This window comes from Camelina sativa, chromosome 2, assembly GCF_000633955.1.
Source record: "Camelina sativa cultivar DH55 chromosome 2, Cs, whole genome shotgun sequence".
NCBI lineage: Eukaryota > Viridiplantae > Streptophyta > Magnoliopsida > Brassicales > Brassicaceae > Camelina > Camelina sativa.
The window spans coordinates 18,015,823-18,043,046 of record NC_025686.1 but is presented as its reverse complement, the minus strand read 5'-3'; the positions used below and the strand labels follow the sequence as shown (position 1 = coordinate 18,043,046).

The following is a 27,224-nucleotide window of genomic DNA, read 5'->3' as shown; positions in this document are numbered from 1 at the left end:
ATTGGGCTGTCCGTCTCAATTGGGCCTTCTAGGAGCTTTGTCGGCCCGATAAGTAAGAGTTAGTCAGTCTACACTCCTGGATTTTGGGGTGACTGTTTCGATAATAGGGCTGTAGGGAAGCCTGTCGCTGTGTTTAAAAGGCCTAGGACTTCCTTGCTAGACCCGAAGGACAAAGGCGTCCAACCTTCCTACTCTCTCCACTTCCGCTACACAAAGGACACCCCTTTTCTCTCTGATAAAAGGGAGTGTGGTGCTCTCATTCGCGAGTTTTCCAAAGTGCCGGGCGATCGTTCTGAGGGGGATTTGAAGGAGGATGACGCGTTTGACGAGTGGGCTCGGCACCATCTCCAGGTTCATCCTCTCTTCTTTATATATATATATATATATATATATATATTTTTTTTTACAACTTTGCTTGGTTTGTCGCAGTCTGCGAGCTCGTCGTATTCGATGGCTTGCCGCTATGAGCGTAGGCTGAAAGCTGCCGAACGTGAGACCGCCCTTGCCGAGGCTGGATTGAAAGATTGCCAGAACCAAGTTAGCAAGTATCGGGCTGAGTCGACTAAGGCCTGGCGAGAGTTTGATCGTCTGAAGAAAGAAAATCGCCAGTTGCAGGGGTCACTGGAACGTTCTTGTGCCGACGTTACTCGCCTGGAAGCTTCCGTCCAGCGAGCTGCTGAAGAATTTGGCCATCAATTGAAGTCTGCGGTTGAGAAAAGAGCCGAGGAGGTACGTCGTGAGGTGAAGGAATTCTACCGCGAACGGTCGAACCAAAATCGTCAGCATATCTGGGATGTAAGGCGGGCTTTTAATCCGATGATGATGAAGGCTCAGGCGAATGGTATCCTGAAGCAGGTCGAAGATCTTGTGATTGATGGTTGTCCGGTTCCTGCTAAGACGGTCCAGTTTGTCACCGACGGCTCGGCTTTTTGGGACAATGTGGTGGACGGTATTGAGATCACCCCGCTTGTTCATGATGGGTACGTGGTGACTCCGACTGCTGAGCATGTTGCGGCTAATCCTCGGCGTATTCCTGGCTATGATGAGATCGTTGATTTTGATGAGTATGGCTCGAACATGCCGTCTGCTACCACCAAGGTCGCGGAACCCGATCTGCCTGCCATTGAAGAACAGGATCCCAATGTTGAGACACAGGCGACGATACAGGAGACGCCGGAACGGGACATTGTGTCCGGCCTTGCTTTGGCGGATGCCGCTGTGGCTCCGATTTCTGAGGGGATTGAAGGTCGTAGCGTCCAAATAGCCGGTCTTGTCAGTGATGCAGGTGTGAGGGATCCGCTAGCCCCTGCTCCAGTCATTGCCCCTGAAGGCGAGGGTGAAATTGTGCCGGAATAGGCCCTGCGTGGCTTTGAAACTACGCCGTTTGTGGCTTTCATTGTTTAAGACTTATTTATGTATTGCTTCCCTGTTTTTTTTTTTTTTTGGAGTATGACTTGAATACTTTGAGGGTGGTTTATTTCTACCCCCTCCCTTTTGGTCGTGAATGATGGTAACGGTTGCTAAGCTTGCGAAGTTTTGTCATTGCAATTTATTATATAATTTTTTTTTTTAAAAGGCGAGCTGGGACATAGTTTTTGACGAGTTGGGGCGAGACTTTAGGCAAAGTTGGAATTTGCCATAGCATCCCCTTTTTTTGACGAGCTGGGGCGAGACTTAGGCAAAGTTGGAATTTGCCATAGCCCTCCCTTTTTGTCGAGCTGGGGCGAGACTTAGGCAAATTTGGAATTTGCCATAGCCCTCCCTTTTTGTCGAGCTGGAGCGAGACTTAGACAAAGTTGGAATTTGCCATAGCCCCCCCTTTTTGCCGAGCTGGAGCGAGACTTAGGCAAAGTTGGAATTTGCCATAGCCCCCCTTTTTGTCGAGCTGTGAACCGCAACGAACGGGTTGTTTTTGGTCGTCCTCGAATTGATCGTTCCCCGTCGCCAGTTCGTGTCGATCCGGCTCAGCCTAGTGATGGGTCGGGTCGATTCGTTGAGGCTCTTCCCAACGACCTGTTCTTCCCGTGGAGGAGCCCACCGGTTGCTGCTGCGTTGCCCCCGTTTCGACCATTGCCGCGGAACTTCGTGCCGGGTGTGGCTGAGATTCTGGTGGAGTTTTCTTCTGTCCTTGACTCCCGATGAAAGGCGCCTGGCGGTTGGCTGGTTTAGGACGGTTAGTTTGTCATGTTGAACGTACTATCGTCGAGTTCAAATTCCTAATTATGTTTGTTTCTTTTCTTCTTGTTATTGGTAGATTGAGACTCAGCATCGCGCCTACCGTCGCCGGCACGAGTTTCTGGTCAAGCAGATCATGGACCTCGAGATGGAGATGCGGAAATTGGAGGCCGGGCCAGAGGATTGGGAGCGGTTCGGGTTCGGGAAATTTCGCGTGATGCCTTTCTGGCTCCGTGATCGAGTTCGTGCCTATAGCCGTGAATTCCATGGGAGTCACTGAAGGCGTTCAGCGTATTATGTGTCTTATCGGTCGACAAACCGTTTTTTTTTGTTTTTTGTTTTTTTTTTTTTGGAACCCGTGTGTTGGGTTGATTACTCTTTTCGGAACCTTATTATTACGGCTGGTCGTAATATCTTTTTTGTTGAACGCTTCACCCGCTCGGCGGGTCTATTTTAAGATGTTTTATGTTATATGTTGGCTATTCTCGACAGTGAGACATCACTCATCTTATTATGTCGAGCCGAAAGTCTTTGTTCGGAACCATGTTTTGTTTTTTTTTTTACAAGGGGTAGACGTTAAGTTTTGGGTGCGGGAAGCGTTGGATTCGCGTATTAAAGCCTGGCTTATTCCCTACCTTGGGTTGAAGAGATTGCGCGCTGGTGGCGGTTTATTCTGCTCGTCGACCTCGGTTTGTTTGCGGGCAATGGTTGGAGCCCGGCTTATTACTTACACTTCGCATGGCGTATAATTTATTTCTTTTAATGTATTATTTTTTTTTTAGTCGGTACAACTGGCCAAATTGTCGACCTTGCTTGATTGTTGTTTGTATGATACTTGTCTATTTTGCAAGACAGTATGCTTAATAAAAGAAACGCAGGGGTTTATCAAAGAAAATTTTCATTCATAAGTGGTGGCTGCACCTTTTTTGGGTTGCCTACGTACCTCCCCTTTTTTTTTTTTTTTTTTTTTTTNTTTTCTTTTAGGAGGATCAAGCCGATCGTAGTTCGAATTACATAGATAGTAAATACTTAGCGATAGAAATGGAAATATAATATATGTAATATATATATATTTTTAATAGAAATAGCGCTTAAGATTGCCGGCGTTCCAGGATCGCGGAATTGCTTCGCCAGACATGGTAACTAGTTCGTAAACCCCTGGGCGAACGACCTTGGACACTTGGTACGGCCCTTCCCATTTTGCACCGAGCTTACCAGCGTTGAGTTCGGCGGTATTTTCGAATACCTTGCGTAAAACGAGGTCTCCCTCGCTGAAGGATTGCAGGTTGACATTTTTGTTATAATGACGAGCTGCCGCCTGTTGGTAATTCTGAATCCGGAGCAAGGCCTGGTCTCGTAGTTCTTCGACCTCGTCGAGGCTATCATAGAGTATTTTGTCGTTTAACTCGGGGTTCTTGACTAGCATGGTCTGACGTAAACTGCCGACGCTTACTTCGGCTGGTGCCATTGCTTCCAACCCATAGGCTAGCGAGAATGGTGTTTGTCCCGATGCTCTTCGCGGAGTTGCTCGGTGAGACCATAGCACGCCATCTAGCTCGTCGGCCCAGAGGCCTTTCTTTTCTTCGAGCCACTTCTTTAAGCCATTTAAGATCGTCTTATTGGTCGCCTCAGCCTGACCGTTGCCTTGAGGGTACCTCGGGGTTGACTTACTGAGCCGGATACGCCAACTTGCGCAGAAATCGTCGAATTTCTTGGATATGAACTGCGATCCGTTATCGGTTACGATTTCGTAAGGTAATCCGTGTCGGCATATTATGTTTTTCCACACAAAATTCTGGACCTCATTCGCTTGGATTCTCTTATAGGAGTCAGCCTCAACCCACTTGGTGAAGTAGTCAGTCAATATAAGAAGAAACTTTTTGCCGTGCGACGCGGGTAGTGGTCCGACGATATCCATTGCCCATCTCATGAATGGGTACGGCGTTGTTGTTGTTGAGAGTAATTCTGCCGGGGCGTGTATATCGGACGCATGTCTCTGACACTTTTCGCACTTCATGGCAAATTGTTCACAGTCACTGACCATGGTTGGCCAGTATATTCCATGTTTTCTGATTTTTAGTGCTAGGGCGTGTCCGCCGGAATGGTTTCCTCCGGCTCCTTCATGCGTTTCCTGCATTACTCGCTGGGTCTCTTCTGCCGAGATGCAATGTAGCAATATGCCGGCCGCGCTCCAACGGTAAAGGCGTCCCTCGACTATAACGTATTGTGCCGCTCTCTTTTTAAGGCGTCGGGACTGCCATTTGTCCGCCGGGACTACTCCTTCGTTGATGTACTGAAGTATTTCTTGGCGCTAGTCAGCGGGTTCGGTGGCGGGCTCAGCCTCATGGTTAAGTCGTGTCTCGTCGTCAAGATCGACGTGTCCCGCTGGGTCGGCAGATATGATGTTCACCTGAGCTCCAGCATCGATGCTACTTACCGAAATACTCTCGACTGGGATTACTCGGCGCAGGTCAGGGTCTAAGGTTGACGCTAGGACGGCCAGAGCGTCTGCGGGAGCATTGGCGCTTCGTGGTATTTTGTCGATCATGAAGTGATCGAACTCTTGTGCAAGCTCCTTAACTATTTTTCAGGTATGCGTCCATGCGGCCGCACTTGGTGCCGTACTCTCCATTGTATTGGTTGTAACGAAGCTCCGTCGACGTACAAATACCAGTTTTCCTTGTTTGAAGTAGGAGAGGTGAAGTGCTGAGGTAGTTCAACGATGAAATCTGCTAATACCTGGGATTTCATGCACGTTCCGCCAAGGTATTCGATGTCGTACTCACTTAGCTCGACTGCCCATTTTGCCATGCGACCTGATTGTCCCGGGCTATTAAGAATTTGCCGCAGAGGTTGGTTCGTCAAGACCGCGATTGTATGCGACTGGAAGTAGGGTCTAAGTTTCCAGGCTGAGATTACTACGGCATATGCTATTTTTTCCAGGTTCGGATAACGCAGCTCGGCCCCATCGAGGGTTTTCCTGACATAAAAGATAGGCTTTTGTTCACCTCGGTCGTCTTTGACTAATACTCTGCTAACTGCCGATCCCGAAACGGCGATATAGAGGTAAAGCTTTTCTCCTTCCTCGGGCTTCGAAAGTATGGGAGGGGTGGTCAAATAAGTTTTTAACTCGACGAATGCCTGCTCGCACTCGGTGGTCCATTCATATTCCTTGTTCGTCGATCGCAGCAATTGGTAGAATGGCAGGCTTTTGTCGGTTGACCTCGAAATGAATCGGTTTAGGGCTGCTATTCTGCCGGTCAGGCGTTGGACTTCGCGCTTGTTTCGTGGCAAAGGCATGTCGAGTATGGCTTTTATCTGCTTCGAGTTTGCCTCTATTCCTCTTTTTGTGACGATGTACCCTAGAAATTCCCCTGATGTCACGCCGAATGAACACTTTGCCGGGTTGAGTTTCATGTTATACTTATTCAGGGTTTGGAAACACTTTCGCAAATGCTCGACATGATCTTTTGCGCTCGCGGATTTGACTAACATGTCGTCGATGTATACCTCCATGGTTACCCCTAATTGGTCAGCAAACATCTTATTGACGAGACGTTGATAGGTGGCTCCCGCATTCTTCAGGCCGAACAGAACGTGCCTTGATCAGTGATAAAAGCAGTTTTTTCGCGGTCGTCGGTGTGCATCAGGATTTGGTTATATCCTGAGAAGGCGTCCATGAAGGAGAGCAATGCATTGCCTGCCGTGGCCTCGACGAGCCTCTCTATATGTGGTAGCGGGTAGCTATCCTTGGGGCAGGCTTTATTGAGATCCGTGAAGTCGATGCAGACTCTATTCTTTCCATTTTTCTTTTTAACCACCACCGGATTTGCTAACCACTCAGGGTACTTAACCTCCATGATGGACCCGGCGGCTAACAGCTTTTTGACCTCGTCATTTACCGCTTTGGATCGTTTGGGGCCAAGCTTCCGCCGCTTCTGCTTGATAGGTTTAAAGGTGGGATCGACGTTAAGTTCATGACTTGTGACATCCATGCTGATTCCAACCATATCGTCAAAAGACCAGGCAAAGGTGGAAGCGTTGTCCTTCAAGAATTGAATCAGGTCAGTTCTTATTGCCGGGTCGAGATCAGCGCCGATCCCAACGCACTGCTTTGGGTCACTCTCGTCGACATTGATTTCATCGATCAGGTGGTGACTTGGAATTTCCTCGGGGCTGGGTGATGGCGACTTGTCCAGCACTTGCTGTGATTGCTATAAGTCGGCTGCCTTCCGCAATTTGCATTCTATTACAAAACAGTTCCTAGCATCCGCTTGATTGCCCTTGATCGTGAATATCTGGCCGGACAGGGGCAATTTGACACACTGATGATAGGTGGACGGGACGGCCTGCATGTCGTGGATCCAGGGAGATCCGAGGATGATGTTATAAATAGCCGGCTTGTCGACCACAACAAACCTGTGCCACGAAGGTATGCCAGACAAATAGATTGGCAATTTGATTGTGCCGGACGTCATCATGTAATTTCCGTCGAACCCGGTGAGTGGCCTGATCGATGGTTTGATTTCTCTATTATTGACTTCCATTTTGTCGAGGACGTCTCGGAAGATAACGTTGACAGAACTTCCTGTGTCGACCATGATCCTTGTCACCTTGCTCTCGCCGACGTGTAATTCGATGACAAGAGGGTCGTTGTGTGGGAAGTTAACTCCAACCAAGTCGTCCGCTGTGAACACGATCGGAGGCACGAAGGGTGGGACTTTAACTGGCCACACCGCGGCTATGCCAGCTCTTACATAATCGCGAATTGATCGTACGGAATCTCTGCATGCTGTCAGGCCGCTCATTATCATGTCGACATGGCGGCGAGGTGGCCATTGAGCTGTCGTCGGGTCGGTGTAAAGGGTGTAAGTGCCGAACTCCATAGGGAATTTAACGCACTGGTGGTATGTGGAAACCACAGCCTTCATTTTATGGAGCCAAGGTATCCTAAGGATGGCATTATACGCACTTGGACGGTCGATAATTGCGAAATCGAAGAGGAGGACCGTACCGCCGACTCGCATTGGGAACATGACCGTTCCTAAAGAGGTGAGGGAGCATCCATCAAAACCGGTCAAGGTTTGTACTTCGGGTATGGTCAGGCTCAGGTCGACCTTTATCTGCGGGAGTGCCCTCAGGAAGATGACATTCACCGAACTCCCTGTATCGACCAACACGTCCGGGACTAAGCAATCGCCGATGTTTATTTCGACAACGACAGGTCCGGTCGGCAAAATTCGATGCTCGGCAGTGTCTTCTTCTCCGAACATGATCGGGGAGTATGATCGGCATATAGGAGTTCTGCCAGGCAACCAATCGCGTTCGGCTCTTTCGACGTTATGGACGGGGTATACGGTACGAGGCCAGTTAGGGTCGTAAGGGAGACTTCCTCTTATGACATTAATTCTACGATGGGCTGGGGGTGGTGGCGCTTCAGCCGGCTGGTTTTCTTGTCCGCCTACCTGGTTGCCAGCTGCGGGCTGGTTATTCGGCGCTGGTCCGTTATTGAAGTGGTTATTTGGGCCTCGTCCTTGATGCCCGTGGCGTCCTCGACCTCGCCCTTGCGGGGCATTATTCTTGTATTGGCGCAACTCCACTTTGACCTTGCCGTTGAGGAACTTGCCCAGCAGCGCGTTTTGTAAGTGCCTGCAGGACTGTGTCGAGTGTCCAGTATACTCTTGTAACTTGCAATACAGGTTATGGTCGGGCTCCTCCCTTGCCCCTTTTGGCGGGGTCGTCGGTATTATAGCGGACGAGCTTACTGCCGGGGTTGGCTGAGCGTCATTAACGAGGTACGTTGCACCGCGCTTCTTACTGTCCGCGAGGTATTCTTTGTCGAGGTGTTGGCGAGGTTCGTGGTATACCTCCTTTGCCTTGCCGGTCGGCGTTTGGACTCCGGTAGACGCGCATTTTTTGTCGTAAATGACTTTTTCTTCTTCTATCTCGATGTGGACTCCTGCCCGATGGAGGGCGTCCTGGAAGGTAGGGAACCTGTTCAACTTGAGATCCTCTCGGAACTTGGACTCGTACCATAGAGCCTTCTGGAGAGCGGCAAGTGAAACGCTGTGAGGTGCTTTCACCTGTGTGGCAATTTTTTTAAACCTATCCATGAATTTCCGCAATGGTTCATGCTCTCCTTACTCGATATTATGGAGGTCGGCAATTGTCGCCGTTGGGACGGCCAAAATTGAGTATTTCTTTAGGAAGGTTAGTGAGAGTGTACGGAAATTGTCGATTGAGTCAGGCGGTAAAGAAGAGAACCAACCGAGGGCGTCACCGCTCAGGTTTTCGATGAATAGCTGGCACTTTCCTGCGTCGAGTTCTTCCGGAGAAAACTCGCAACGATGGATTGCAATCTCGATGGACGTCAAGTGATGAGTTGGGTCCGAATCTCCTTTATATGGAGGTAGGTGCTTTATTTTGCAATCGGGACGAACAACGACCCGTCGAATTTGCGCGGTGAATGGAGTTTTCTGGGATTGCTTCAACATATGGTCTACATCAGGTGCCGTGCTGGTCGCTTGGTGGAACTTGCTGGTGACATCCTTCATTTGACTTTTAAGTTCGGCCAATTCTCCGCTCTGGTTCTGGTCGGCTTTATTGGGATCGGCTCTATTGGTGCCGTCCGGATATTCGGCATTTTCTTGTAGTTTTGCGCAGACATTAGAGAGAGCGGCGAATCGTTCTTCTGTTTTTCTATCCTGGGCGTCGATTTTTTCCAGGATGCTTCGCATTAGTGCCCCTACGTCGAGGGCACTGGTACCTTCTCCGAACGAGCTGTTCGACGTCGTCGGGGGGCGGGTCGGCGGCATTGGAAGCTCCTCTTGGACCTGCTGGATGCGGTCCGGTGTGTCCGCTACGTACCCATCGCTGCCCGTCGTTTCTCTTTCTGCCATTCTTCAAGACGTGCTTCGTTGATGTTGGACTTTCTTCAAAAGCTCCCCTTGTTTGATTCCCTGGATGCGCACCAAATGTTGAACTAGTATCTCTACTAGCTCAGGGGATGATATTTAGGAAGGGCGAAACAAAGGACTTATATTAAGATAGTCAAAGATCGTCGAATTATAATATAACCGTTATGAGCCGATCGGCAAATTACAGAGAATTGTACTCTCAAAATGACTAACTGAACTATAGCTTAGAATCGGATTTATTCCTGACTCCTGGCCAATGTTACTTGATCCATTCTGCAAGCCGCTCCCTCGGTATTTATAGCTGATGGGACGCTTCACTTCTCTGCCTCGGGATCGATGTGGGATTGTCTTCAAGTAAAGTCGGTGATCGTTCTTATTCGGGCCGTCACTTATTGGGCTGTCTGTCTCAATTGGGCCTTCTAGGAGCTTTGTCGGCCCGATAAGTAAGAGTTAGTCAGTCTACACTCCTGGATTTTGGGGTGACTGTTTCGATAATGGGCCTGTAGGGAAGTCTGTTAAGGCTGGGTGAAACCCATATCCAACAGAAGGGATTCAAGTTGAGTTGGTGTTGGAACTTTTGCCACAAGCCTTCATGTTGATGTTGGTCTGACGCATTCATGTCAACGCCCGTGGACAGCGAATCTTTACAAAATTCTTCTAGCAACATGTGTAAGTCTTGGGGCATCTCTGGATCATAGTTGGGTGGTAAGAACTTTTCACTCGTCTTCTTCTTCTTCAACTTATCCCACGAAGAGATTCTAGGTTTATTATCAAAACGTGCCCGCAACGTTACTAGTTGCGACCACCAAGTTTTGAATCTCATCGCAACCATCTCTCTGACCATGATCAATCCAGTCAAGAAGCTCTTGACCCGATCGTCTGCCATGAAATACCGGAGTTTGACAGTTTGATATATAAGGCTCTAAATCTAGGGTTTCAATTGACCTAGAAGGATCCAATAAACTTGGAAACAAGTATATTCTGGTTTTTGTAAATGTAAATCTACATATATGCGTGGTTATAAAGTCAACATAGTAGTTTTTAACTGGACCAAATAGTAATCGGCCCAATGGGCTAAATAGTTTGTGATATTATGATCTGTCATGCCACGTCATAGACATGATCCATAACGAATTTATAAAACTCTACGGTTGTCCGTAAGAGTTCGAACACAAAAAAATCTGAAACATCCGATCCCATTCCCAAATGGCTTCGCTCCCTGTACAGTTCACCAGGAATAAGCTATCTTCGCCGTGTTTCTCTTTAAAACTCCGCCGTGAGCCGAGATCTTTTGTAACTACAGTACATTATTAAAGCCCACAAGAAAGACAAGCCCAAACCCAATGTGATGACATGTAACTAGGGTTCTTAGAGTATCATTACTAGAACAACGTGGTTACGTTCCTTTAATAAAAAGAAAAAATATTATTTTAATCATTTATATATATTTATTACCTTTTATTAATAATAGCCATTTAAAAGCTGACACATGTCTATTTGAGAAGAGTAACGTTGCTTCGCTTAGTAACTTCAGTACCATTTCTCTCCCTTGTTTTTTTTTTCATTATTATATATATATTTTTAAAGAACCCTTTGAATTAGTACCCCTCAGTAAAAATGACCTTAGGATAATGAAAGTCATATATATTGTGATGTAATGAGAACTTTGATAGTAATTTTGAGAGTTGTCTCAAAACAACTCTCTCCTTCTCAATCTTATGAAATATCAAATCTAATACTGTTTGCTTTTGGTGACAACCTAAAGCTTCTCCCTCTCTTTGTTCTTTACATTTGAATAAAGCTCTATGAGCTATCTCATTTTCAGTTTTAGATTTCTCTATCAATAACTCTTTAAGAGCACAAATCTTCTTGTTTTGAAATTGCTTTCATACATTGCTCCGGTAAAAACGCATCTTATTTGTTTTTTTTTTCTTCTATATGTTTCTTCTTGGTTCTTCCATTTGAAGCATTATATGTAGCTTTGTAGTTCAAAACTCTAATCAGACCCAAAATTTTGCGTTATGCTCTCTGTCAGTTGGAAAAAACAGAGGAGAGAATGGTGTATACGGTATCAAGAAGAGTTTGTTGTCTATAAAGGAGCTTGGATGTATAGCTTGCGCCGCTCTTTGTGCTTGTACTCTTACAATGGCTTCTCCTGTAATTGCTGTTAACCAGGTCTGTCCATATTATATGGCCCTTTCTCTCTTCTCTAGGTTTGTGTGTGTGTGTGTGCATAGCAACTTATAATGTCTCACACTCTCACCTTAAGCTATAACTGTAGTCTGAATGATCCGTTTTTTTGTGTTAAGATTGTGTAATTATATGCACTGAAACCAAACTCTAAAGCTAATGGATCATTCAGACTAGAGTTAGGGATGGTAATGTTTTAAGAATTTTCAAGAACTGATGAAGAATGGGTTTGTTATTTTTTTCAGAGACTTCCTCCGCTATCAACAGAACCAGACCGGTGTTGACGTTACTTCCACAAGAAAGATCTTCCAATGGCTTTCCCTTAGATCCTTTTCTTAAATTAGGATATTGACAGAGCCGGCCGATAGGCCAAGCCAATGAGCATTAGCTTGCGGTCCTATAGATTATATATAAAATTCGACCCTATTTTCTCAAAAGTTTCTTTGGTCTAGTGGTGTTAGGAGTGTTAAAGATGCCTCATACATTACGAGTTTGAACTTCCTAAAGCTCATTTTCAGCGCATTTTTTTTCTTTGATTGTGGCCCTAGAAAAGTTAGCGACGGCTATAGATATTGATTTGATAAATTTCTAACGTAGTGATTATTGATTCGTTGATTTATAGTGTAATTTGATTTTTCTAACGTGTAGATGAGTTCATTATTATATAGCTATTTTAGATTTCGATTTGCACTTATTTTAAGGACGTACTCTCCACCTCAGAGGAGGTTCCGGGGCATTGTAGTTGTATGCTATTTTGTAGTATACAGTAAAACTTCTTCTTTTTTTTTCTTTTCTTTCCCCCAATTGTATACAGTTAGTGTAATTACGAGTTTGTGTTGTGTCCAAAAAATAAAAAAAGTTAGCGTGTGCAATGTAATGTGTTAATAATAATATCGACTCAACAATGAAATAGTTCTTAAAAATATAACAATATAACAGTAGCTAATGTCGCCACACACCACCACACAAAGAAAAACCCGACCACATCTATAATAAATTCCATCTTCTTCTTAGCTTCCGCGATGCGGGCCTGTCGATGTGCTTCTGCAAGAGTAGTGAAGGGATTCAAGTTGAGATGGTTTCGGAACTTTTGCCACAAGCCCCCATGTTGATGTTGGTCTGACTCATTCATGTCAACGCCCGTGGACAGCGACTCTTTATAAAATTCTTCTAGCAACATGTGCAAGTCTTGTGGCATCTGTGGATCATAGTTGGGTGGTAAGAACGTTTCACCCATCTTCTTCTTCAACTTATCCCACGAAGAGATTTTAGGTTTATTATCAAAACGTGGCCGCAACGTTACTAGTTGCGACCACCAAGTTCGGAATCTCATCGCAACCATCTCTCTGACCATGACCATCCAGTCGAGAAGCTCTTGAACCGATCGTCTCCCATGAATTTGACAGTTATCTTCATCGGGTTTATCTTGTGGCCGATGGAAATTGATGTAACTATCCAGCTTGAAGGCGAGAGCTTGCACCTCCGTCGTCAACTGCTGGATCTGTTCTTGTACACGTGTGAGTTCATCGTCTCTCGAAGACCAAGGAGCCATTGTCAAGGTACGTACGCAGTAAGGAACTAAAAAAACTATATATATAAGGCTCTAAATCTAGGGTTTTAAATTAATTGACCTAGAAGGATGATCCAATAAACTTAGGGGGGTGTATATTCCTGTTTTGTAATATGTAAAAATATACATATGCGCGTGGTTAGAAGTCAACATACAGTAGTAGTTTTTAACTGGACCAAATAGTAATCGGCCCAATGGGCTAAATAGTTTGTGATATTATGATCTGTCATGCCACGTCATAGGCATGATCCATAACGAATTGATAAAACTCTACGGTTGTCCGTAAGAGTTCGAACAAACACAAAAAATCTAAAACATCCGATCCCATTTTCTCAAATGGCTTCACTTCCTGTTCAGTTCACCAGGAATAATCTATCTTCGCCGTGTTTCTCCCTAAAACTCCGCCGTGAGCCGAGATCTTTAGTAACTACAGTACATTGCTCCGGTAAAAACGCATCTTATTTGTTTTTTTTTTTTTTTTTTTTTTTTTTTTTNTCTCTTCGATTTGAAGCATTATATGTAGCTTTGTAGTTCAAAACTCTAACCAGACCCAAAATTTTGCTTTATAATTTTGCATTATGGTCTCTGTCAGTTGGAGAAAACAGAGGAGAGAATAGTGTAGGAATCAAGAAGAGTTTGTTGTCTATAAAGGAGCTTGGATGTATAGCTTGCGCCGCTCNGTATTATTTAAAACAATTTAATAATTTATTTAATACATTAAAATATTAATATGGATATAATTTTTATAATATATATTATTATTTTATTTTAGTTTAATTTGTTATATTATATATATTTTAAAAAGTTATTNAGCTTTATGGATTGGTTTTTAGAATGTTAAGGATTGGTAATGTTTTGAGAAATTTTTAAAGAAGTGATGATTGAAGAATGGGGTTTGTTATTTTTTTTCAGAGACTTCCTCCGCTATCAACAGAACCAGNGTTAAAATGTAAATATAGATATAAACTTTTATAAAAAATTATAATATATATTAATTATTTGTAATTAATGTTACATTATAATAAATATATATAATTAAAATTAATTAAATTACACATTTTTATATATAACAATTTATAAAATTTAGTATATGTAAAATATATTTTTTAAAAATTATATAGCAATGAATGATAACTAATTTTTTAATGAAACACATTTAAATTATTATTTTTTATTTAATATCATATATTAAATATAAATATAATATCTAATACTCCACTGTTATACCAATCAACTAAATGTGTTATATTAATCAGAGCATACAGCTTATGCACCTTAATGCTTATGCTGCATAATGCTAATGCTCTAGTATATGTTGTTCCAATCAAGGCCTATGTGTATTTCTGCAAAGCAAGTGTAAGTTTACAACCAAACCCAAGTGCTTTTGTGTTCATTTAACTGATGGACATAGTAAGTAAATAATATAAGTATACATAATAGAAGAATACATAATAGAAGAAGAGAAAGCAAAAGCGCATCTGGTGTAGTGGTATCATAGTACCCTCCCACGGTACTGACCAGGGTTCGATTCCCTGGATGCGCACCTTTTTTGTTTGTTGCAATNGTGTATACTTACATGTAACACTTCAATCTTGTAAAAACTTGGAAAACATGTTGTGGTAATGTTTAGTTTTGGTCCTTGCGCAGGGGTGAATTTCTCGAATGCTGTTATCGATCGGGTTAATTTTGGGAAATCGAATCTGAAAGGTGCGGTGTTCAGGAACACGGTGTTATCAGGTTCGACATTCGAAGAGGCAAATCTGGAGGATGTGGTGTTTGAGGACACTATCATTGGTTACATAGACCTTCAGAAGATATGTAGGAACACGACAATAAACGAAGAAGGAAGGCTTGTGTTGGGTTGCAGATAGAGAGAAGAGAGAAAGATTTGTTTTGAATGTATTATATAAATGTAAGAATTGAGATTTGACACAAAGATGTATGAAAACAAAGTACGTAAAGGTTGAAGGATAGGACTGAGGAGGAGAGTTATGAGGTTGTTGTATAATCAATTCTTGTAAATTCTGTAACAAACAAAAGGCATTTTTCTATGTTCTTCATTCTTCAATAATTTACATAAGCATAATCTTTTTTTTTTTTTGTTTACATAAGCATAATCTTTTTTTTTTTAACGGCAAATCAATTATATTATACCATAAACGTTTACATGATATATAAAACCAATCAAGTACAACAATTGAAACAAATATAGGAAATTGAACACAATTTCAATGAAGAAGTGAAAGTAACCCTGCTTTCTAAACGAAAGTCTTACAGGCAACAGAAAAAATCTGTTAAATCCCCTCTTCATACACTCGTCAAAGGCTAACATCTTATAGATGACTCCTAAATGCTTTTTGCATTACCATAATTAAAAGAAAATTTTGATATGTTGTTTGTGATGGTTTTGAAACATGCCTTTCGAAATGCCAAACACAATGCCGGTTAGCGACCATGGATTCCCCTTTCATATGACCTGTAATTTGTAACGGAGGGACATCAAGATGACCATCATTGGACTGTGGCCTTAAGAAGAGGAGGCTATCGCAGGAGTCAATTCCTTTAAGCGGAGAGGATAATACAATGATTCCGGGATCAAAAACCCAAATGAGATCTTCAACTCTTTGCTTAGGAGAAGATTCATCGGTTGATAACCGGAGATGACGCCGGTGAGAGAGTAGTCAACCGGAAACAAATCTTATGTAAAGGAAGATATCACGATTCCATTGAATCGACACCGAACCGACGCGAATTTGAAAAAGACTACAACCCCAACATCGACACAATGAGACAAATCCAGCCTCGCACAAACCCGATACCACCCAATACGCCATTGAGGACAAAATTATGGCCTTGATTGTAAGAGCATATGAAGAAGTTTTTTAAATTTTATCATCCAATCAACATTTATTAGGAGAGCATACAAGGGAGCATTTAGAAGCTGCAGATGCTCTCATATACTCTCTTCATGTATGCTCTCGTTTGAAGCATTTCCCAAGCATTTAACTGTAAAATATTAATATATATTAAAATAATTTTAAATAATTAATTAATGTTGTAAAAAGAGAAAATTATGATTTCATAGAAGATAAAATTATTTTTATAAGATAATATATATGAGAAACTACTTAATGGTATTATTTAAAACAATTTAATAATTTATTTAATACATTAAAATATTAATATGGATATAATTTTTATAATATATATTATTATTTTATTTTAGTTTAATTTGTTATATTATATATATTTTAAAAAGTTATTGAAAGTTAAAATGTAAATATAGATATAAACTTTTATAAAAAATTATAATATATATTAATTATTTGTAATTAATGTTACATTATAATAAATATATATAATTAAAATTAATTAAATTACACATTTTTATATATAACAATTTATAAAATTTAGTATATGTAAAATATATTTTTTAAAAATTATATAGCAATGAATGATAACTAATTTTTTAATGAAACACATTTAAATTATTATTTTTTATTTAATATCATATATTAAATATAAATATAATATCTAATACTCCACTGTTATACCAATCAACTAAATGTGTTATATTAATCAGAGCATACAGCTTATGCACCTTAATGCTTATGCTGCATAATGCTAATGCTCTAGTATATGTTGTTCCAATCAAGGCCTATGTGTATTTCTGCAAAGCAAGTGTAAGTTTACAACCAAACCCAAGTGCTTTTGTGTTCATTTAACTGATGGACATAGTAAGTAAATAATATAAGTATACATAATAGAAGAATACATAATAGAAGAAGAGAAAGCAAAAGCGCATCTGGTGTAGTGGTATCATAGTACCCTCCCACGGTACTGACCAGGGTTCGATTCCCTGGATGCGCACCTTTTTTGTTTGTTGCAATCATTTTTCATTTGTACTATGCTATGAATCTATGATAGACATAGCTTCATTTTTATTTTGTTTTAATTAGTCCAACTGATAATTTTTATATATTATATGTTTGGGATTGAAATGATCAAATATGTAAAATACTATATATTTTAAAAAATTCTGATTTTTGGATTACGTTGTCCTTATATATTGTAGAGATGATTATTCGCGGTGAATACTAAAAATAACCATAACACTCTTTATTTATTTTCTGATATAACGAAGTACACAGAATATGATTCTATATATATGTTAAATTAATAGGATTTAGTATGTCTTGGCATTAATACTCCTTTGACGAACGCGTTTCCGAAGGGTATTGTACACTGATATCTCATCTTCTAACAAAAAGAGTCAGAGAAGGAGGATACAAAACATAACATACAAACATACATTCATATTATAGATATTAGCAGTGCATGAGCTTATAATATGCTAACTTATATATATAGATAGAGAGAGTGACACGATTGTTGTAGATGATTCAACCCTTGCCTCCGGGCCTTCTTCTTGGGTCGTGTTTAGGGNTCTATGTTCTTCATTCTTCAATAATTTACATAAGCATAATCTTTTTTTTTTTTTGTTTACATAAGCATAATCTTTTTTTTTTTAACGGCAAATCAATTATATTATACCATAAACGTTTACATGATATATAAAACCAATCAAGTACAACAATTGAAACAAATATAGGAAATTGAACACAATTTCAATGAAGAAGTGAAAGTAACCCTGCTTTCTAAACGAAAGTCTTACAGGCAACAGAAAAAATCTGTTAAATCCCCTCTTCATACACTCGTCAAAGGCTAACATCTTATAGATGACTCCTAAATGCTTTTTGCATTACCATAATTAAAAGAAAATTTTGATATGTTGTTTGTGATGGTTTTGAAACATGCCTTTCGAAATGCCAAACACAATGCCGGTTAGCGACCATGGATTCCCCTTTCATATGACCTGTAATTTGTAACGGAGGGACATCAAGATGACCATCATTGGACTGTGGCCTTAAGAAGAGGAGGCTATCGCAGGAGTCAATTCCTTTAAGCGGAGAGGATAATACAATGATTCCGGGATCAAAAACCCAAATGAGATCTTCAACTCTTTGCTTAGGAGAAGATTCATCGGTTGATAACCGGAGATGACGCCGGTGAGAGAGTAGTCAACCGGAAACAAATCTTATGTAAAGGAAGATATCACGATTCCATTGAATCGACACCGAACCGACGCGAATTTGAAAAAGACTACAACCCCAACATCGACACAATGAGACAAATCCAGCCTCGCACAAACCCGATACCACCCAATACGCCATTGAGGACAAAATTATGGCCTTGATTGTAAGAGCATATGAAGAAGTTTTTTAAATTTTATCATCCAATCAACATTTATTAGGAGAGCATACAAGGGAGCATTTAGAAGCTGCAGATGCTCTCATATACTCTCTTCATGTATGCTCTCGTTTGAAGCATTTCCCAAGCATTTAACTGTAAAATATTAATATATATTAAAATAATTTTAAATAATTAATTAATGTTGTAAAAAGAGAAAATTATGATTTCATAGAAGATAAAATTATTTTTATAAGATAATATATATGAGAAACTACTTAATGGTATTATTTAAAACAATTTAATAATTTATTTAATACATTAAAATATTAATATGGATATAATTTTTATAATATATATTATTATTTTATTTTAGTTTAATTTGTTATATTATATATATTTTAAAAAGTTATTGAAAGTTAAAATGTAAATATAGATATAAACTTTTATAAAAAATTATAATATATATTAATTATTTGTAATTAATGTTACATTATAATAAATATATATAATTAAAATTAATTAAATTACACATTTTTATATATAACAATTTATAAAATTTAGTATATGTAAAATATATTTTTTAAAAATTATATAGCAATGAATGATAACTAATTTTTTAATGAAACACATTTAAATTATTATTTTTTATTTAATATCATATATTAAATATAAATATAATATCTAATACTCCACTGTTATACCAATCAACTAAATGTGTTATATTAATCAGAGCATACAGCTTATGCACCTTAATGCTTATGCTGCATAATGCTAATGCTCTAGTATATGTTGTTCCAATCAAGGCCTATGTGTATTTCTGCAAAGCAAGTGTAAGTTTACAACCAAACCCAAGTGCTTTTGTGTTCATTTAACTGATGGACATAGTAAGTAAATAATATAAGTATACATAATAGAAGAATACATAATAGAAGAAGAGAAAGCAAAAGCGCATCTGGTGTAGTGGTATCATAGTACCCTCCCACGGTACTGACCAGGGTTCGATTCCCTGGATGCGCACCTTTTTTGTTTGTTGCAATCATTTTTCATTTGTACTATGCTATGAATCTATGATAGACATAGCTTCATTTTTATTTTGTTTTAATTAGTCCAACTGATAATTTTTATATATTATATGTTTGGGATTGAAATGATCAAATATGTAAAATACTATATATTTTAAAAAATTCTGATTTTTGGATTACGTTGTCCTTATATATTGTAGAGATGATTATTCGCGGTGAATACTAAAAATAACCATAACACTCTTTATTTATTTTCTGATATAACGAAGTACACAGAATATGATTCTATATATATGTTAAATTAATAGGATTTAGTATGTCTTGGCATTAATACTCCTTTGACGAACGCGTTTCCGAAGGGTATTGTACACTGATATCTCATCTTCTAACAAAAAGAGTCAGAGAAGGAGGATACAAAACATAACATACAAACATACATTCATATTATAGATATTAGCAGTGCATGAGCTTATAATATGCTAACTTATATATATAGATAGAGAGAGTGACACGATTGTTGTAGATGATTCAACCCTTGCCTCCGGGCCTTCTTCTTGGGTCGTGTTTAGGGTTGGGTCCTGCATCGTCGTAGTCCGCTGTGGAGTGGAACATCAACTTCCTATGGCTCATCTTCTTCGCTCCCACTTCCTCACTCTTTATAATAACAACCCAATATGGGACTTGTCAATATTTGGACGCGCGCAAAACATAACATTCCTTACAATTATAATAAGCACATATAAACATGTATATACCTTGTACAGCTTGAAACTGATCTCATGAATCTTTGAGCCTCCTATCTGGATAGAGCCTTCCACTATGGCTAAAAGAAAACATTGTATCAGAGGAATATACACTATTTATATATATCGCGATAGCTAAAACGGATCCATACGTATTGCAAGGCGAAATGGTTAGTTAGATATGTTCTAAATATTGAAGAAAGAAATGAAATAGTATTCGGTGGTGTGACTATATCAATATAACAGTAATTAACGAATCCTATTAAGGTAGACTGAGAAACTCGGTTTAACAATCAAGAAAAGACTAAGATACGAAAATCGAACATCAAAAGCTAATCTTGGACTGAAATGGATTGTGTTTGGACGCAAGCTCGTTATTTAGTTACCCTTTAACAAAGTAAAAATACTAAATAGAAAAGGATGGAATAGGAATATATGCTTACCTAATGATGAAGAGCAAACAATGAGTATGAGGAAGAGGAGAGATAGGGGTTTGATCCTAAGAGGCATATTATATGGTTTTTGATGATTACTACTCTTTGTTCGTTTAGGAGAGAATGTAATTAATCAATGGAAAATGAGGAGAGAATGGGTTTTCATGTGAGAAGATGGGAGAAGGCTAGTTCCCATTTTATAAACGGTCAAGTTTATGTGGTGGAAGCTGTTTTGGTCCATATAGCATATAGTCGCAATGGTGATGATGATGACTATGACAATGATGATGACCATGACTAAGATGNAGTCAACCGGAAACAAATCTTATGTAAAGGAAGATATCACGATTCCATTGAATCGACACCGAACCGACGCGAATTTGAAAAAGACTACAACCCCAACATCGACACAATGAGACAAATCCAGCCTCGCACAAACCCGATACCACCCAATACGCCATTGAGGACAAAATTATGGCCTTGATTGTAAGAGCATATGAAGAAGTTTTTTAAATTTTATCATCCAATCAACATTTATTAGGAGAGCATACAAGGGAGCATTTAGAAGCTGCAGATGCTCTCATATACTCTCTTCATGTATGCTCTCGTTTGAAGCATTTCCCAAGCATTTAACTGTAAAATATTAATATATATTAAAATAATTTTAAATAATTAATTAATGTTGTAAAAAGAGAAAATTATGATTTCATAGAAGATAAAATTATTTTTATNATAACCTTTTTAAAATAAGAATCTCACGTGAATATCAATAAAAAAAAATTTCTCTAATTTTTTTTTTGTTTTAAGAAGTTTAAATCAGTGGTGAGGCTAACATCAAAATGGTGATGATAGTAGCATGAACAAAAAAAAAAGAAAAAAAAAACAGAGAGAGAATAATGAGAGGAATAAGAAGATATTGGGTTAACGCAATGAACCCACAAGCCCTAGAAAAAAGTTGATAAAAAAAAGTCAACTCAACTGTTGATCGTGTTACATCTCCCAGAAAAGAACACTTAAAGCTTACCTCTAATTATGCTTGGGACAAAAAAACGTATATTAGCTAATAACCGTACACTTTCTCGCATGACATTGTTCAAATTTCATAAAATCATATGATTATCTTAATTAGACGGTCTTTGATATTACATCACAACATCAACGTATTTAGAAGACCATCTTAACATTTTATGAATAACGAGATATCGTCTTATAACGTATGAAGCTAACCATCTGATGAATAAAATCTATTTTGCTAGGCGCACCTGATATATGAAGATGGCTTTAAAAGTTGAAGCGTACACACTGAAAATTTCTTTAACACAATAAGATTTTTACTTTCTAGGGTGCAAGATTTGAATTTGGCCAACTACTATATCAATGCCGTTTGAAATTTTATATACACACTAGATATGATCTTGTAACCAAGATTTAAGGCAGCCCAAAAATTACTAATTGTACTGAAGTTAATCCAAGCCAAGCCATCCGATAAGGTTAGTCATGTGGTTCAAATTCATAATTGAGAAAATAGTTTTGTTTGGTGCAAGAAAATTAAAGTGACCTAATTCATTAACTTAAGTGGAAGGTCCTGTCTTGACCATCCATATATTCTACTAGGACCAAATTTTATTGGTTCATCCAAGCTTCCAACTAAGTTTATCACTCTAATTAAAATTTCAGTTATAGGTATTACTTTCACGTATGATACTAGTATTGTTTTATACTTTGATCAAAGTGATTTATATGTAGATTTTGTTTTACTTAGAAAATTTCAGATCATTCCCTCTTATTATTTTTTTCTTCTAAAATCGTTTTTCCTTATACCATTCAAATCGGTTGTTGCTAATAAAACCGGGTTCTCTAAACACTATCTGTAGGATAGTTCCAATTTCTAATTAGTGCTGTTTTATTCTAGACGAATTTAGTCAAAACCAATATTTTTTGTAAAAGAAAAAGTTTCATTTGGTTACATGATCAATTTTTATCTACATGATTTAGTAACTTTTAAGCCCATTGATTTCACAACTTTTTTCCCACACAGCTGTAATGTATTCGATGAGTGCACCACGTGTGATCATAAGTCTACTTATCGACGCAAAGTTTTATTGGAAATTGAATTCTGCTAAGATAATTGGGTCCATTATCGAAAAGCAAGATGGAATCATACCAAACTCGTACGTAATTATTGTTAGTTTTAATGCTGTTAATGCATCAAAACGAAAGTGAAGTTTTGTATCAAGGGTACATGCTTTTAAGACAAAGACCCTACAAATACCCAAACTTGAAAACACTACTAATGGTTTAATTACTTGTAAAACCTTTTTGTGACTGATATTTTTGGGTTTTCTATTGAATACTACATACACTGATACATTTAAATACTTGAACATGGATGATAAGCATAATACAAATGCATATGTAGACTAAATTAGTAAAAAAAAAAAGATCACTTGCTTAAACCAACATGGTAAACACAACTTCTAGACAGAGAAATAAACTATGTCACAAGTGGATTTTGGTAAATAATTAGGAAGTCAACAAAAGATGGTTAGGGCAGATTTAAAAAGCCGTGGTACCAAACACTAAATAATTTGATACAAATAAAGAGAAATAGTGGAACTAATCCTTCCATTGCGGCCTTCAACAACTTTATAAGAAGTCAACTAAAGATTGAGACAGACATAGCGAGTGGCCTGCAAATGCATCAGAGAAGGAAGTGCACCTTTTTAAGTGACCCATTACAGTGAGAGACCACTATCCCCAAAAATCTTATTTTATACTAATAAACATCGTTTCTCATAATATTTATGACCTAAATGATAAATCCCATAATTCTACTACATCTTAGATAATCGAAGAGCATTCACCCTAAAAAATAAACTCACAATTATAAAACATATGGTCTTTCATTCCTAACAAAATTTTATAGACATCATCATATTCAAAATTTGGATCGATTGATGAAGAAGTTTTATATCTACATTTACCACTCTCTCTTATTATTTTTATTTAGTTATCCTAATCTTAAATAAATTAAATCATCCCTTCTTAAACTATTATAGACTACACATATACAACAAAACTACTAAATTGCGTAAACAAAAATCGTTGGGAGTTTGGGACTATATTATATATAGTCTTTACCGAACAAGCTAATAAACACATATATGTACATACACAATAACCCTTCCGCCCGAAGCCACACAGATTATGTATAAAGATAGTTTAAGAATNACGAAAGTGAAGTTTTGTATCAAGGGTACATGCTTTTAAGACAAAGACCCTACAAATACCCAAACTTGAAAACACTACTAATGGTTTAATTACTTGTAAAACCTTTTTGTGACTGATATTTTTGGGTTTTCTATTGAATACTACATACACTGATACATTTAAATACTTGAACATGGATGATAAGCATAATACAAATGCATATGTAGACTAAATTAGTAAAAAAAAAAAGATCACTTGCTTAAACCAACATGGTAAACACAACTTCTAGACAGAGAAATAAACTATGTCACAAGTGGATTTTGGTAAATAATTAGGAAGTCAACAAAAGATGGTTAGGGCAGATTTAAAAAGCCGTGGTACCAAACACTAAATAATTTGATACAAATAAAGAGAAATAGTGGAACTAATCCTTCCATTGCGGCCTTCAACAACTTTATAAGAAGTCAACTAAAGATTGAGACAGACATAGCGAGTGGCCTGCAAATGCATCAGAGAAGGAAGTGCACCTTTTTAAGTGACCCATTACAGTGAGAGACCACTATCCCCAAAAATCTTATTTTATACTAATAAACATCGTTTCTCATAATATTTATGACCTAAATGATAAATCCCATAATTCTACTACATCTTAGATAATCGAAGAGCATTCACCCTAAAAAATAAACTCACAATTATAAAACATATGGTCTTTCATTCCTAACAAAATTTTATAGACATCATCATATTCAAAATTTGGATCGATTGATGAAGAAGTTTTATATCTACATTTACCACTCTCTCTTATTATTTTTATTTAGTTATCCTAATCTTAAATAAATTAAATCATCCCTTCTTAAACTATTATAGACTACACATATACAACAAAACTACTAAATTGCGTAAACAAAAATCGTTGGGAGTTTGGGACTATATTATATATAGTCTTTACCGAACAAGCTAATAAACACATATATGTACATACACAATAACCCTTCCGCCCGAAGCCACACAGATTATGTATAAAGATAGTTTAAGAATATGCATGAATTCACAAAGAAACGGAGAATAAAGGGAAAACATGAGTAGGAAAACAAAATCAATGTGTCGGCAATTATATGTTGCGTTTAAAAAGAGTGATGAATAATTAAACTAATGAACCACTAAATGTGTTTTATTGGGCAATAATGTATGTGTCTTAAGTTTGAACTTCTGTTTGTTGTCCAATGTCGACTACTCTGAAAAGACGACGAAAATGTACGTCAACAGTTTAAAAAAGAAAAGACAAAAAAAAAATTACAAAACTAATATTTCACTGTTCACACTTTCACTAGTTTTCTTAAATATTTTCTTCGTTTTAATATACACACTCCACCTCATAATTAAGTGTAGTTTTAATTCTATAAACAGAACCTTAACATAAAACTTGGAGCTCATCTTTCTCACAAAATGTTCATGGATTTATTGATAGTGTTGTTTCTTTTGGTAAGATTTTTCGGGAGATATGGACCGTCTTTCACATATTTTGGCTGTTTTCCAGCTGACGACTCCAATAAGTCATATCGTGTATCTTTCGGTGGTATTGAGTTTAAAGTCTCAACATAAAGTATTAACGCCGTAAATGATACTATATTATATCAATATGAAAAAAATCGTCGCGGACGACATAAATGTATTTTTTTCATATTCTTTTTTTTTTCTTGTGTGTACTGCTGGACAGTCATTTGACAAAAGAAAAGACCCTTTTCTAATTACCACCGATCTTTTTTTTCCAAGTCAGAGTGGCGTGTCCTATTTCTCTTGGATGTTTTAGGCTTTTAGCTATTATCTATCTTTTTAATTTGTTTTTGTGGGATATAGAATAGAGATCTTGATGAGTATGTCATCGCAATGAAGTAAAAACATACCAACATCGTTCCTCACCTTGATCAATTTAGAAGAAGATTTGTCTAATGACTATGACATAATAATATAAGATAAGATTCCTATCTAAAATGTTCGAGAGACTTCAGAAAATGTTTTGGGACTAGTAGATGAAACCGTTTGAAACTAATTTAAACAATATCGAACTTAACATACAAAAACATAAAATCTAAACCATAACTTGAATGGTTTCTCTTGTTTCGAATTCATGTGTTGCATTTGGCCTTTGTTTAGAACGACTAAATTATAAATGGATCATATGAAACGTAAATTTTAGTACAAACAACCAAAATTGAGGTATCATAAACTTTTGAAAGCAGCGTGATGTGAGATGTTCTTCTTCTCTTAACTTGACTCTTTGGAAGCAGAGTAAGGCAGGACATTTTCTCCTATTAACATGTGACCTTTCCCATACTGTTCGAGCCAATCAAATGATGGAATCTAAAATATTGAAAACAGTTCATTGTATTCAAATATATGTGGACCTCTTCTTGAAGACCCTAAGACATGACACCATATAATATAAAATGTTCCTGTATGTGACATATATTTAAACAAAACAGTAGTGTATGCAAAACCCCTAAACTGCATATAAGCAAGGGAAGATATAGACATGTGAAACTTTTTCATATAAAAATAAAATGTAAATAATGCTTTTTAATCAAACATACAAACCCCCAAAAGACAAAATGATGATGCAAAGACTGCAACTAACCAAATAATAAAAGAAAAGAAGAAAAAAAAAAAATCAAGGGATTGTCCTCTAATAATGCCCCCACTTGATAAAAACATGAGACCTTCCCTCCTCAAGGGGTTGAAGAACGAACATATGAGAGAAAAAGAAAAACAATTTTGCTGAATATATTATGATGTTCGATGAAACCTTTTTTTGGTATAACTTTGTCCCCAAAACCCACCAGAAAACGACCACAACTCCTCCTGTTCTTTCTACTCCCGGGGGTTTCCATACCCGGGAAAGTTTCACCCGCGACTCCTCCAGTTTCATTATTTACCCAAAACTCATCATTCCCCCATCCTCGACTCAAATGGTTCCCTGACTGACCCCCGGTAATGCTGATGATGCAAATGAAACTGATGATAATGATGATGATGATGATGATGATGCTGATGTGACTCGGCTGTTGCAGCTCTACCCTCCCCGACCGACTCAACCCACCCAGAGATGCATGCAGACTTTACTAAAAAAGCAAAAGGAATTTTCTTTTTTTCTTTCTTATAGGCAAAGAAGAGCCTTCAAACAGATATGGCACGGGTAATGGCATGCTTCGCCCATTCAGCTGCTTCTTTAATTGTGTGGTCGTCAGAAGACAAACATTCGTTTAAGAACTCTTTACTTGACACTGACTGTTGTATCAAACCACCCACATGACTCCCTAGTGTATCCGCTAAATCTCCTAAGACCCCAATCGCTGTCTTCATCACCACCTCGTCCCTGTCACACAACATTTATCACAAAATTAAACAACTGTTACCAACTTAGCACTAATATCTAATTCAGTTGGGTTGAAAAAAACTTACATGTCTTTCTCCATGTATATACTGTCCAAAAATTGGAGGATATGGGGTGCAAAAGGAATCAGGAGCTGGGTTTTGGGAGAATTCTTGAAACCTTGAAATATTCCTGAATAAGCCTCAAGGATCCCGTTTCTCAATGAGTTTGTGTACTCCGTCATTTCATCATCAGCTCCAGATGAGTGAGCAGATAATTCTGCGGCGCTCTGAAGCATCGGCATTGAATACCTCAGGTACTTCTCAAAATCCTCACCGAT

General features: G+C 38.4%; 2 protein-coding genes and 3 non-coding genes across 7 annotated transcripts in view; 3 read left to right on the top strand and 2 right to left on the bottom strand.

Moving 5' to 3' along the window:
* On the top strand, positions 14,325 to 14,395 carry TRNAG-CCC. Its single transcript has one exon. It is a non-coding gene; the product is annotated as a tRNA-Gly (tRNA).
* On the top strand, positions 16,652 to 16,722 carry TRNAG-CCC. Its single transcript has one exon. It is a non-coding gene; the product is annotated as a tRNA-Gly (tRNA).
* Positions 16,948 to 20,493, bottom strand: LOC104728586. 3 transcript variants are annotated; one of them, XM_010447553.2, is made up of 4 exons: positions 20,314 to 20,490; positions 19,883 to 19,950; positions 19,661 to 19,781; positions 16,948 to 17,260 (listed from the first exon to the last, which is right to left on the bottom strand). In XM_010447553.2, the coding sequence occupies exons 1-4, from the start codon at positions 20,378 to 20,380 to the stop codon at positions 17,256 to 17,258; spliced, it is 261 nt and encodes an 86-aa protein (XP_010445855.1). In that variant the 5' UTR covers positions 20,381 to 20,490; the 3' UTR covers positions 16,948 to 17,255. The 3 variants fall into 3 exon arrangements, with proteins under 3 accessions (XP_010445855.1, XP_010445860.1, XP_010445849.1); XM_010447558.2 differs by lacking the exon at positions 16,948 to 17,260 and having other exon boundaries at positions 19,348 to 19,781; positions 19,883 to 19,944; positions 20,314 to 20,493; XM_010447547.2 differs by lacking the exon at positions 16,948 to 17,260 and having other exon boundaries at positions 19,348 to 19,781; positions 20,314 to 20,488.
* TRNAG-CCC lies at positions 19,052 to 19,122 on the top strand. Its single transcript has one exon. It is a non-coding gene; the product is annotated as a tRNA-Gly (tRNA).
* Positions 25,882 to 27,224, bottom strand: part of LOC104728578 (importin subunit beta-1-like) — a 9,918-nt gene continuing 8,575 nt past the window's right edge. Inside the window, exons 3-4 of the mRNA XM_010447538.2 lie at positions 26,974 to 27,215; positions 25,882 to 26,887 (exon numbers count right to left, since the gene is read on the bottom strand). Of these exons, the coding sequence (XP_010445840.1) occupies positions 26,689 to 26,887; positions 26,974 to 27,215 (441 nt within the window). The 3' untranslated portion in view covers positions 25,882 to 26,688. The remainder of the gene's footprint in view (positions 26,888 to 26,973; positions 27,216 to 27,224) is intronic.

Bases quoted from the DNA above. Each gene is read 5' to 3' on its own strand.
- LOC104728586 (XM_010447553.2), bottom strand. From the start codon at position 20,380: ATGCCTCTTAGGATCAAACCCCTATCTCTCCTCTTCCTCATACTCATT. The intron at 19,951-20,313 runs GTAAGCATATAT...GTTTTCTTTTAG, and splicing joins TGTTTGCTCTTCATCATTAG to CCATAGTGGAAGGCTCTATC. The intron at 19,782-19,882 runs GTATATACATGT...GTTATTATAAAG, and splicing joins TCAGTTTCAAGCTGTACAAG to AGTGAGGAAGTGGGAGCGAA.